Source organism: Homarus americanus, unplaced genomic scaffold, assembly GCF_018991925.1.
Source record: "Homarus americanus isolate GMGI-L3 unplaced genomic scaffold, GMGI_Hamer_2.0 scaffold59578, whole genome shotgun sequence".
NCBI classification, from domain to species: Eukaryota; Metazoa; Arthropoda; class Malacostraca; order Decapoda; family Nephropidae; genus Homarus; species Homarus americanus.
In genome coordinates this window covers 5,904,369-5,916,647 of record NW_024712913.1, presented here as the reverse complement: position 1 = coordinate 5,916,647, position 12,279 = coordinate 5,904,369, and the positions used below count along the sequence as shown (strand labels likewise).

At 36.1% G+C, this 12,279-nt stretch overlaps 1 protein-coding gene across 1 annotated transcript in view; it reads left to right on the top strand.

The window, feature by feature from the left end:
* The window catches only part of LOC121864737 (endoglucanase E-4-like), a 34,917-nt gene extending 25,589 nt beyond the window's left edge, over positions 1-9,328 (top strand). Inside the window, exons 9-14 of the mRNA XM_042363896.1 lie at positions 2,253-2,371; positions 3,901-4,069; positions 7,173-7,337; positions 7,606-7,754; positions 8,770-8,869; positions 9,069-9,328. Of these exons, the coding sequence (XP_042219830.1) occupies positions 2,253-2,371; positions 3,901-4,069; positions 7,173-7,337; positions 7,606-7,754; positions 8,770-8,869; positions 9,069-9,176 (810 nt within the window). The 3' untranslated portion in view covers positions 9,177-9,328. The remainder of the gene's footprint in view (positions 1-2,252; positions 2,372-3,900; positions 4,070-7,172; positions 7,338-7,605; positions 7,755-8,769; positions 8,870-9,068) is intronic.
* Positions 9,329-12,279: the final 2,951 nt, after the last annotated feature.

The following is a 12,279-nucleotide window of genomic DNA, read 5'->3' as shown; positions in this document are numbered from 1 at the left end:
ATGTTAGCCATGTCGCATTATATCCTTCACAGTTGTCAAATATCAGTCGACCTCCTTCATACCCTCTACTCCTTGCTTCTATGACCCTATTAAAACATTGGTAAGTTCTTTGCTAGTTTTTGGTTGTGCTGCTGAAATAAATTCATGAGCAATTGACTTTCCATCAATAATGAGATATGTATTATCAAGTGCTAGGTCGTCAAATGGTTGATATTCTTCTTGTAACTGGAGTTTTTCCAGAACATGCAGGAGTTCACTTTTATTTTTGTAAAGAATAATTAATCCATCGGAGTGCTTAAGACTGGCATTGGTAGCTGTGAAATCATAGCATGATATCACTTCCTCAAGATCTATCTGACGATTTGACTTTGCAACTGTGAGCATAGGAGCAAAGTGAATTTGTTGTTTTCAGTTCAACATTGCCTTTGGTAGCCTTCAGTTTAACATTTATGCAAGCATCTACTAGTTGAGAAACTTTTATATCTTCATTGCATCCATTAGATTTGTGGAACCACAAATACGTTGCAAAACAAATGACTGAATTGTACTTTGTTCACTTTTTCCATGTTTAATATGTCTTCTTCAATATTCTTAAGTAACACCTGCTTTGCCGTGATGATGTGAAGCCTGGGTGAAGTGTTGGCAAATGGGTTACAAGGTTCAAGCACTGTCATCAGTTGGTTAACACATTTCTCTCAATGCAGGAATTTGATGATGATATTTAACTGCTGTAGCCATTCCAATAATTTATTAAAACTCCGTAAGCAGTCTTGCTAGTTTAGGATCAGAAATACAGAATCTGAGGAGTGTTACAGGCCTATTAGTTATTCCTTTAAAACCACCTTCACATTTGAGGATTTGATTGAGGAATTAGTGTCTTTAATCAACACCTGTACCCGTAAAAGGTATGTGATTTGTTTTCAGGGCAAAATCACCTGCTAGCAACTTTTCCCGCGACGAATTGATAGTATTATTTAAAAGTTTGTATTTTACATTTAAGTATAAATTTAGTCTGAAAATTTTGAAAAAAAATATCCTCCTACAGTGGTCTAATAACCGATTTATATTAGTTTTACGTGAATATAACATGTTTTATTTGATTCTACACCCTAAATTATGCATATTTTTACCTATCATTTTCCATTTTATGTCAATGAGCTGCCGAGTTATGGCAGAAATTGTATTACAGTGGCAGCCATATTGGATTTCATGATGGCTGTCTTATGGGCATTATAAAAAAAATGGATCCAATTCAAGATTCTGTATGTTCCTTAGGTTTTAAGGATTAAAAGAAAAATTTCATGACAAAATGTATCCAAAAACTCAGAAAGCTTACACAGCGTCATTGACTAGAAGTTTAGAAACTTGATTGTGTGATGCTGCTCTTTTAAGACCTGATGCTGCTGTTGATGTAGTTGAAGTTCTGTATTAATGAGTACATGGCTCACTCTGCGTTGCATATTTTTTGCTTAATGCGTTGCAACTTATATATATATATATATATATATATATATATATATATATATATATATATATATATATATATATATATTTCATTAACCCAAAAACATGCGGACTTCTACATGCAATCAACACCTCAACTAGCAAGGATTCGAACCCACGGCCCACGAGCATGATCTGACCGGGGAACGCTAACCGCTGGACCACCAGGATACTAAAGCAGTCCTAGACTCTGTTATATATCACACAAAACCTGTTCAACGAGCTTATGGCGCCGTGAACCTCTATATGGGGACTACCCGACACGTAGGTAGTCAGAGTAACGTTTTACCAAATCCGGCCAAACATGAGGATCCATATATATTTCATTAGCCGAATAAACATGCGGACTTCTACATACAATCAACACCTCAACCCGCCAGGATTCGAACCCACGGCCCACGACCACATGACTGTGACCGGGGAACGCTAACCGCGTGTTTATTGGCTAATGAAATATATATGGATCCTCGTGTTTCGAAGCCTGCTTTGGTAAAACGTTACTCTGACCACCTACATGATACGGGTAGTCCCCATTAGAGGTTCACGGCGCCATAAGCTCGTTGAACAAGCTTTGTGTGAAATATAACAGAGTCTAGGATTGCTTTTAGTATCCTGGTGGTCCATCGGTTAGCGTTCCCCGGTCACAGTCATGCTGTGGGCCATGGGTTCGAATCCTGGCGCGTTGAGGTGTTGATTGTATATATATATATATATATATATATATGTATTCTTATGTTTTGTATTCTCAGGAAAATGACCCAACCTACTCCGCCACGATGCTGGACGTTGCCAAGGAACTCTACGACTTCGCTAACAATTTCCGTCTGACCTACGATGTATCTATCCCTGACGCAACAAACTTCTACCAGTATGTGGTGAACATGTATAATGTGCTGTGTACTTTGGCGAATTTTTGATGATCTGCTCTCATGAGCTTATGCGTTGTGCTTTGGTAAACAAATGTTCAGCATTGTAGTGCATATGTGTTGTGTATAGTGAAAACAAAGCATATTTACTGTGGTTAACATTCGTCATATAATACATGGTGTGGTGAAAATGTGTTATGTACTGTGGTGAATATATGTAATGTACATTGTAGTGAATATGTGTCGTGTTTTGTGGTGATTACGGTGTCATGTGCTGTTGGGTGCATCACTTATGGTTGGTATTGCGTAGATCACATGAACAGTACTTCATTTCTTATATGTATTAATATTTCATGCTCATTACTATAGAGGAACATTTGATTGGTAAAGACATTTTAAGTTTTTCAACTTAGATAAATTATTAAATAAACTTAAACTTAGTCTTGTTTGTGATATAGTGTAGACAAGATCTTACGTATATTCAAAATATTCTCAGCACACGGAAACCCGGGGAGATCTGCAAGCATACCAACGTATTTGATATCTCAGAAATATTTTGCTTAAGAAACAACCGCGTCCCGTCAACTTTCCTATTTTTCTGTCTAACCAGAAGATGTGTGTGTGTGGTCATTTTGATTATAGTTTTACAATCTCATTTTCAGATTTCAAATACAGATTTGCCGTTTAAAGTAACATGACACTAAATGTGATTTCATGTTATTCATTCCTAACTCAAAATCAAAGCAATATAGGAAACACCAATCTCTTAGTGCTGAAACTTACACTCAGGGGATGGGATAATCACTTCAAACATCCAGCAGAATGTTTGACTGTCATAACTTTCTTGCTGAGTCAATATTCATCTACTAACCATAGCAACGAGTCAATGAACGCCTCCTAGAGTCAATATATCAATAAACTTAGTAACAGTGCCAGTGAAAAAGAGTGAGTCTTTCATCTCCTTATCTTTGTCTCTTAAACTGTTCATCCTCTATAAATAGAATCTCCACTGTCGTGTGATATCCTGTTCCAACATTGATGAAAAGGTGTCTCAATCATCTTCGGTAAAATTCATTCAGAGTTATAAATCTGACCCCTAAATACGAACAGTTTCTTCACTTGCAGTGTTCTCAAAGGTACAAAACACATAACCACCATCTTGCATAAATTACTGCAGGACGGTTTCAATTGTATTACTTTTGTCATTATTATATGGCAAGAAAAAACTAGTTAGTTCCTGAAACACGTCATCAATATCACGAGTTCACTAACACCAACAAGAATCATCACCAGGAGCTTTATATCACGCACAAGTAAAAAACATGCCATAACTAGGTAACACCAGCAGACTAATATCATTAGCAGTTCAGTAGCACGGAAATCAGTAACATTCGGGAAGCCAGAGTCGCCAATAATTAATCAGTAACATCAGCAATCCAGAATCAGCAGCGTTACAAACGTCATCTGGACCATATTAGCAGCATATTAGTAACCGCAGTTCAAAAGTGACTGTAACCTTACCCTTTCTTAGCTCTTGGAGTGGGTACGGTGACGAGCTCTGCTGGGCGGCACTGTGGTTGGCACGAGCTACTGGCGACAATACCTACCTCACTAGCGCCAGAGGCCATTGGGATGAGTTCCACTATACAGATGACGATGTTGTCCAGTTCTCCTGGGACGACAAAAGAGCCGGAGTATACGTAAGTTATTTCTAAGGAGTAACTCTGGTATTAATGTTTTGGCTATTTTCTGGATTACTGATTTGCTATAAGCAATAACTTCTATGTATTTCTCTCTTTTGGAAAGTTCTCACTGGCCATAAACGATCGTACAGATCATAAAAGTTCATATAAATGAATAAATTCATAAAAAAATAACTTAGCAGACTTAACCTAACCTAATATGGGTATAATTTACCAAATATATATATATATATATATATATATATATATATATATATATATATATATATATATATATATATATATATATATATATATATATATATATATATATATATATATATATATATATATATATTTTTTTTTTTTTTACGGGGATTAGCCCACCTGGACACAGGTCACTGACCCACATCAGGCCTGGGGCGAAAATGTAATAATAATAATAATAATAATAATAATAATAATAATAATAATAATAATAATGATAATAATAATAATAATAATGATAATAATAATAATAATAATAATAATAATAATAATAATAATAATAATAAATAATAGTCATAATAATTCATAATAAATAAAATTTATGATAAAATAAACAAAATAAAATAATAAAATAATGATAATAATACAGTAACTGTAATAATAATATTAATAATAAAGAACTATAAATACAAAAATGAAAAAAAAGATCAAAAGTGAGAAACGATATATGTATGTTGTGTTGTCAATGGTAAGAGAAACAATTGAGACCCTGCAATTGCGTGTATATATATATATATATATATATATATATATATATATATATATATATATATATATATATATATATATATATATATATATATATATATATATATATATATATATATATATATATATATATATATATATATATATATATATATATATATATATATATATATATATATATATATATATATGGGTGGTCCCCATTAGAGGTTCACGGCGCTATAAGCTCGTTGAACAGGCTTTGTGTGAAATATTGCAGAGTCTAGGACTGATTTTAGTATCCTGGTGGCCCAGAGGTAGCGTTCCCCGGTCACAACTAGAAGATCGTGGGTTCAAATCCTGGTGGGATGAGGTGTTGATTATCTGTAGAAGTCCGCGTGCTTTATTGGGCTAATGAAATATATATGGACCCTCGTGTTTCGAGGCCTCATTTGGTAAAACGTTGCTCGACCACCCACGTGATACAGGTAGCCCCCCATTAGAGGCAAGTTCACGGCGCTACAAGCTCGTTGAACAGGCTTTTGTGTGGAAAAATAACAGAGTCTAGGACTGCTTAGTATCCTGGGTTGGTCCAGATAGCTCGTCACAGTCATGGGCTCAGGCCGTGGGGTCTGAATCCTGGCGGGGGTGAGGTCGATTATGTGTAGAAGTCCGCTGGCTTATTGGCTAATGAAATATATATATATATATATATATATATATATATATATATATATATATATATATATATATATATATATATATGTATATATATATTCAGGGTCACAAATACACAAATATCTCTAAAACATAGCAGAAAAAATGAAATTTTGGTAGACTCATGGTGACTCATAAATGTATGAAGCTATCTACCTGTGTAGGCTTTCTGTTAACCTTAAATTTATATTTATGTCCTTTTCTCATTATAAGCATATCAAGAAATGGAAGCGATCCATTTATCTCTTTTTCAATTTTGAAGGTAATTCTAGGGACAAGATAATTAAGCTTGGCTAAGCTTGTCTAACGTCGGGACTCGAAAATACGTAATGTGAAAAATATTTTATACGACCATGGCCGTCATATGTCCGGTTGTCGTAAGTCGAATATGTCGTAAGTTGAGGAGAGATTGTAATCTAGCCTCAAAAAAATCCATATAAATATAGGCTAATGGAGCACAAAGACAATTACCCATGCTCATGCCAAATATTTGTTTGTAAAACTTTCCATTTGCTCTAAAAACTTTGTCAGTAACGCATAACTCTATCAATTTGAGAAATGTATCATGTTCAACAGTTAAATCTAACAGAGGCAACTTATCTTTAAAGATTGAAATTTGGTCATTCTCTGGTATTCTAGTGAAAAGTGAATTTACATAAAAACTAATTAATTCACATAGTTCATTGTGTATCTTGAGTTTATCAATTAAATCACTGCTGTTGTGTATATGTGAATTAGATATCTGGCCTGTAAGAGGGGATAGCATCCTAACCAACCACTTGGATTATTTGTACGTAACAGAACCCACAGAACTCACGATAGGACGTAATGGATTATTAAGTTTATGTGTTTTGATCAATCCATATGGGATTGATATGAGAGAACTGTTTGATGAGATCTGGGTTCTTTTTCAATAACTCCTTCATTTTGGGGTTAGATAACTTATTAAAATATTCCAGGGATCTTTTCTAAGCTCACAATAAGTGCTTTCATCACATAGTAATAAATTCATCTTATCATTATAGTCACTTTTATCCAAAATTACAATAGCACTGAACTTTTCAGCCTTAGTAATATGGATATTCATAGTTCTTTTCAAGTTTTTCATGGCTGTTTCAAATCATTTTGGAATGTTTGAAACCATTTTCTTACGTAAAACACTATGTATACAACCTTTAGCAGTGGAAATATCTTCATTTGTAACATCTATCGACTTATACTTTTCCAGGCTGATTATGCCTTTAGCAATATTATGTGGATTAACGGTGCGATGAGCAATAGAAAACTTCCTCACTTTACAACGTAATCAAATTATTTAAGTTGCTTATGTTTGTTATGGTCATGCAGGATGCAATTAAATAATTTAGAAAGACAGGAAATTTTTAAATTACTTTCCTATATAGTTAATAAATAAAAAATAATATATTTCGCACGAGCAAACTCTTATTGCGTTAAGTTTGGTGTTATTCAACCTTTTCTTTCAATGGCATATGCAAGCTTACATTTAATGTAATTAATTTCTTAATTGGATTAAAAGGAAATCAGCGAGAACACCACAACATTGTTCTAGGTACACGGCCAAACTCTGTCAACAAAATGACTGGAGAGTAGGTTGAAAGTTTGGCAACTAATTCGAACAATAATTTGTTGTTGTTGTTGTCCAATGCAGTCGCTCTTCTGGACGTTGGACGGTTCCAGTGAGTACTCTGATCCCCTCAAGACCTACCTGGACTGGCTCAAGGACGGCGCCCAATACACCCCGGAGGGTCTTGTTTTTCTGGACACTTGGGGCGCCAACCGCCACGCTGCTAACGTCGCCTTTATCTCTCTCTATGTCAGTTCCTCCTTAAAAACTGTGTAATCATAGCTCAATTTAGGCAGATTACGAATAAAACTAATGAGCATCATTTCCCTTATATAAAGGTAAAATGAGAAGATAAAGTTTTGCTTTACTGGTTTTGAATCTGTTACTTTCTTGAAAGATGTGTAAGGAAACACACACCATGTCTTCTATATTAAATTAGAAAATACTACCAATGATGCTACATAACCTAAGTTTTCGTGGCAGGATTTAATATGATATTATATCTTGAATCTCTCAGGCCGCCAAGAATGGTATGAACACTAATGCTAACCAAAAGTGGGCGAAGGAACAGATCGGTCAACTGTTGGGAGACAACTCCCGTTACAACAGGTCCTTCGTGGTGGGCTTCGGCGAGGACCCCCCTCAGAGGCCCCACCATCGTTCCAGGTACACACACACACACACACACACACACACACACACACATATATATATATATATATATATATATATATATATATATATATATATATATATATATATATATATATATATATATATATATATATATATATATATATATATATATATATATATATATATATATATATATATATATATGCAAGTAAATCACTGTAGGTGTGTGTGTGTAGAGAAGGCTGATAACCACAAGGAAAGAAGAAGATGTGAATTACACGAAAAGCGCTTTGGGAACCTTCGTGTTTTCTTTCTTTCCTTGTGGTTAATAAAGGGCATATATATATATATATATATATATATATATATATATATATATATATATATATATATATATATATATATATATATATATATATATATATACCTCCTTACGTCTGGGAAGATATTGGAAGCATAATGAGTTCTCTAATGGTAGACCCTTCTGCCAAATGGCATCACAAAAATTGTGACCAAGTACCAGGTTGCTAATCTGACTTTCTGCCTCATTTACACACAGTTGCTGAGTCTCAATTGTTTCTCTTACTTTGACAACACAACATACATACTGTACAGTACATCGTTTCTTACTATTGAATTTTTTTATTATTACTATTATATATTTATTTATTATTATTATTATTATTATTATTATTATTATTGTATTTTCGCCCCCAGGCCCTGTATATATATATATATATATATATATATATATATATATATATATATATATATATATATATAACCACAGGGAAAAAGAAAACACGAAATTCGTGTTTTCTTTTTCCTTGTGGCCATCAGCATATACCTGGATCACGCGCACCTACAGTGATTTACTTGCATATGTATACACACATTTTTTTTTTAATTTGTTGTTTATACTAATTGATACAAGAAACTCTTAAAATGTGCTTATATCTATCCTCTTAACCACTAACGGAAATTTGCTTAGTCTAAGTCTCAGATCACACGAAGGGTCCTTCCTAAACTATAATTTCTTCCTCAGCTCCTGCCCAAACCCTCCGGCAGACTGTGGAGGCGCCTTTGAGAACCCCGGCCCCAACCCCCATGTTCTCTACGGTGCCCTTGTCGGTGGACCAGCCCAGGTTAGCCACACTAGGTCACGTGTTTGGGATGAAAATAGGACAATTAGTCTTCATGAATTTTGCAGAAAGAGACATTATTGTTATTTATAAATATTTCAACAGCGTCCCCTTGCATACTCTAATTTGTAAGTCCCTCCCCAGACGTGGTAATTCTTTTATACCTCCTATATATGTACTGACAACGTCCCTATTTACCCAGAATGGCGATTACAAAGACGACCGCAAGGACTTCACTCATAACGAGGTGGCCTGTGACTACAACGCTGGCTTCACAGGGGCTCTGGCTGCCCTTATCGAAATTAGTTAGGCCGGGACGGCCTGTCTTCTGACAAAGCCATATGGGATTGACTCCTTGACTTATATTTTGTTCTTAATATTTCTATTTCAAGTGTATATTTTTCCTTGATTATTACGATGTTTAATTTCGTGATTAATAAATGCAGCAGAATTGCAATGATTTTTCTGTCTCTTTCTCTTGACTCCTGCACAGCGTACAGTACAGTTGCGGTAAAAAATTCGCTCCTGCCAAAAATGAAGCAGCAACGACCCCAAATGAGATGAAACAATTCGGATAAGTCATTTCGGAGACTCGTTCCCGAGACTCAGTTTCACCACGAGGAGCAAACTTTTGTCCGTGAATGTACATCAGTGTAAAGGCCAAATAGGATCTTTGATGGGAGACCAATCAATTTTGAGGTGTTAAAGGAAAATTTTTCCATAAAAAATCTAAATTTATATACAATAATATAAACACAAAATTAATATAATAATTAAGTTACTTGGGGAGTATCCTGATCTGCCGACAACTGAACATCAGGTACAATACAACAGCTCTGCCGACGAGTCTGTCAGTAGTGGTGTAAGGAGGCGTGAGGTCGACCGGAGAACAGAGGAATTCCAGCTCCGCCGAACAGCATACTTGTTACGACCCTAGGGTAGATCGTTGCATAAGCACAAATTACTTAAGTCTTTCAACTATATCAGTATTTATTATTATATTATTAATCCCACGTTCTCCCAACAAAGGTCAAGTAAACAGGTCAAAACCTCAACAAGTCAATAAAAATATGAGCATTTATTTACCTATTGACATTAGTTCCACTTATCTAACCTCTATACAAACCTCTATACAATAAAATATAATATACTCAAACATAATATATTAACTACACAAAGTAATAAACAAAGTTAATACAGTACTTAAATCATGAATTATTCAGTGTGGACGAATAATGAGATAAACTGCTCGAGCTAACCACTCACCATGCAAACCACCGTAACATCCTCCTCCTTACCAAAGGAGTTTACTAACAAAAGGGGAAAACATTTATACCTCACGGGGCAGGGTGTCTGCCAAAATATTGTTGTTCCCTTTAATAAGTTTTACTTCTATATTGAAGGGTTGTAGTGCTAAAGCCCACCTAAGTAACCTAGGATTTTTATTTCTCATCCTCTGTACAAATTGTAGGGGTTTATGATCTGTGTACACCTCTATGGTGTATGGTGAACCCTCAACATACACTGCAATTTTTTCTAATGGCAACAAAAGCCCCAAAGTCTCTTTCGCTATCTTGGCTTAACCACGATGATGTGGTTTTAGTTTCACACTGTGGAAGCAAACTGGGTGTAGTATATAATTTTTAAACTGTAGCAATACAGCACCCACACCCGCATCATAGGTATCAACTTGAATCATTAAAGGCTTGTCAAAATCTGGCACTTTTAACACTGGACTTGAAGTTAATAGGTGTTTAAGGGTTTCAAATGCAACCTGACATGCCTTTGTCCACAAATACCTTTTTTTTGGGGCTGACTAAGTCTGTCAAAGGAGCCGACACTTGCACAAAGCTCTTACAAAATCTTTGGTAGAATCCTGCCATACCGAGGAACCTAGGCAGAACTTTTCGATCTGCAAGAGGCGGGATTCGCTGTAGAGCCTCTGTCTTTGCATTGACTGGACCCACAATCCATTGCCACCACATGGCCAAGGTAGGTGAGGGTTGCATGGCAAAACTCATTTTTAGCCAGGTTAACAGTGAAGTTGTACTCCGAAAGGCGGGTGAAAAGGGCACGAAGTCGCTCTGTGTGTTCCTCCTAAGTAGCTGCTGTCACTAGCAGGTCATCCAAGTAGACAGAGACACCAGGAAGCCCAGACTTCACCACATTCATAGCCCTCTGGAATGTTCCAGGGGCACTGCGAAGCCCAAAGGGACCTTGTACTACCAAAGCCCATCAGGAGTGACGAAGGCAGTAATTCTTTTTGATTCCTCCGTCAGCCTTACTTTTTATTATTTCTCCTAAGACTACCACATAACTTTGGCAGAGCTAATTCTACACCTAGAATAGGACCAATTAAATATTTATTTAGTGTTCATATATTTGTTTTTCTTGTCTGAAATTTAATCTTACCATCTTGATTGAGGTATGTGCTGTAGTAGGGTGTGTCATACGGAGGCGAATTTTTTTTTTTTGAGTTTGAAAAATCGGCCCATGGTATTAATGATGTAGTTCTATGTGCAGAATCATGTGATATCTTCAGATTTGAAAAGTTTTTATTTTTTGCTAGGTAAATTTTAACTTGAAATCTTATGAAAATTCAGTATTCCCACCCTTTTACCAACACCACTAAATAGCTTATTTAAAGTAAAGTAAATGTATCAGGTTAATTTATTAGGATGAAAATGATCCAGAATAGTGAAACGAATGATCTTGACACATTTATTAAATTTAATATTCCTTTAGAAAACAAAATCATCAAATACAAAAACCGGTTTTACTACTACGACCCGGTGTTGCTGCACACCATAGAGAACATGTCTTTCTTGCTTCTGTTTCTACTCATCGCCTCCCTGCTGACCACCTGAGCTCGGATGTAGCCTTCCCTCCTCTCCTGGCTGTACACGTGACTGCTGGCCTCGCTCACTTGCTGTACACAAGGCTCTATACTCTGGGTGTGCGAGGGCCAGGCAGGGACATGCATGGGGTTGTCCAGGAAAGCTCTGACTTGAACATTGGTGAGGCTGCAGGTAAGAGGGGGCTCACTGCCAGCCTGGATGTTATCCAGATCTATGAGATCAGTGAGGGTCTTGGCACCTAGATTGACTTCAGGAGTCTTCCTGACCCTGAAGGAATTGTCACCAACTGATTCGTCATGCCCAGATCCTCTCATAAGTCTCATATCCAAGATCTTTTGACTGCCACTCTTCTCTCCTCCTCATCCTTACTGCAGAGCATTGTCTGCAGAACTGCTCTCGGGATGAGAGCATACCAGGAAGATCTCCTCACAGTCTGCTCCACAATCTGGAACAACCTTCTTGGCTGACCTCAGGAGCCTTCCAAGCTGGAAGAGAACATGCCCTCGACCTTTCGGAGAACGTATGACTTGACCTTGGTGTTGAACCACCCTGGCA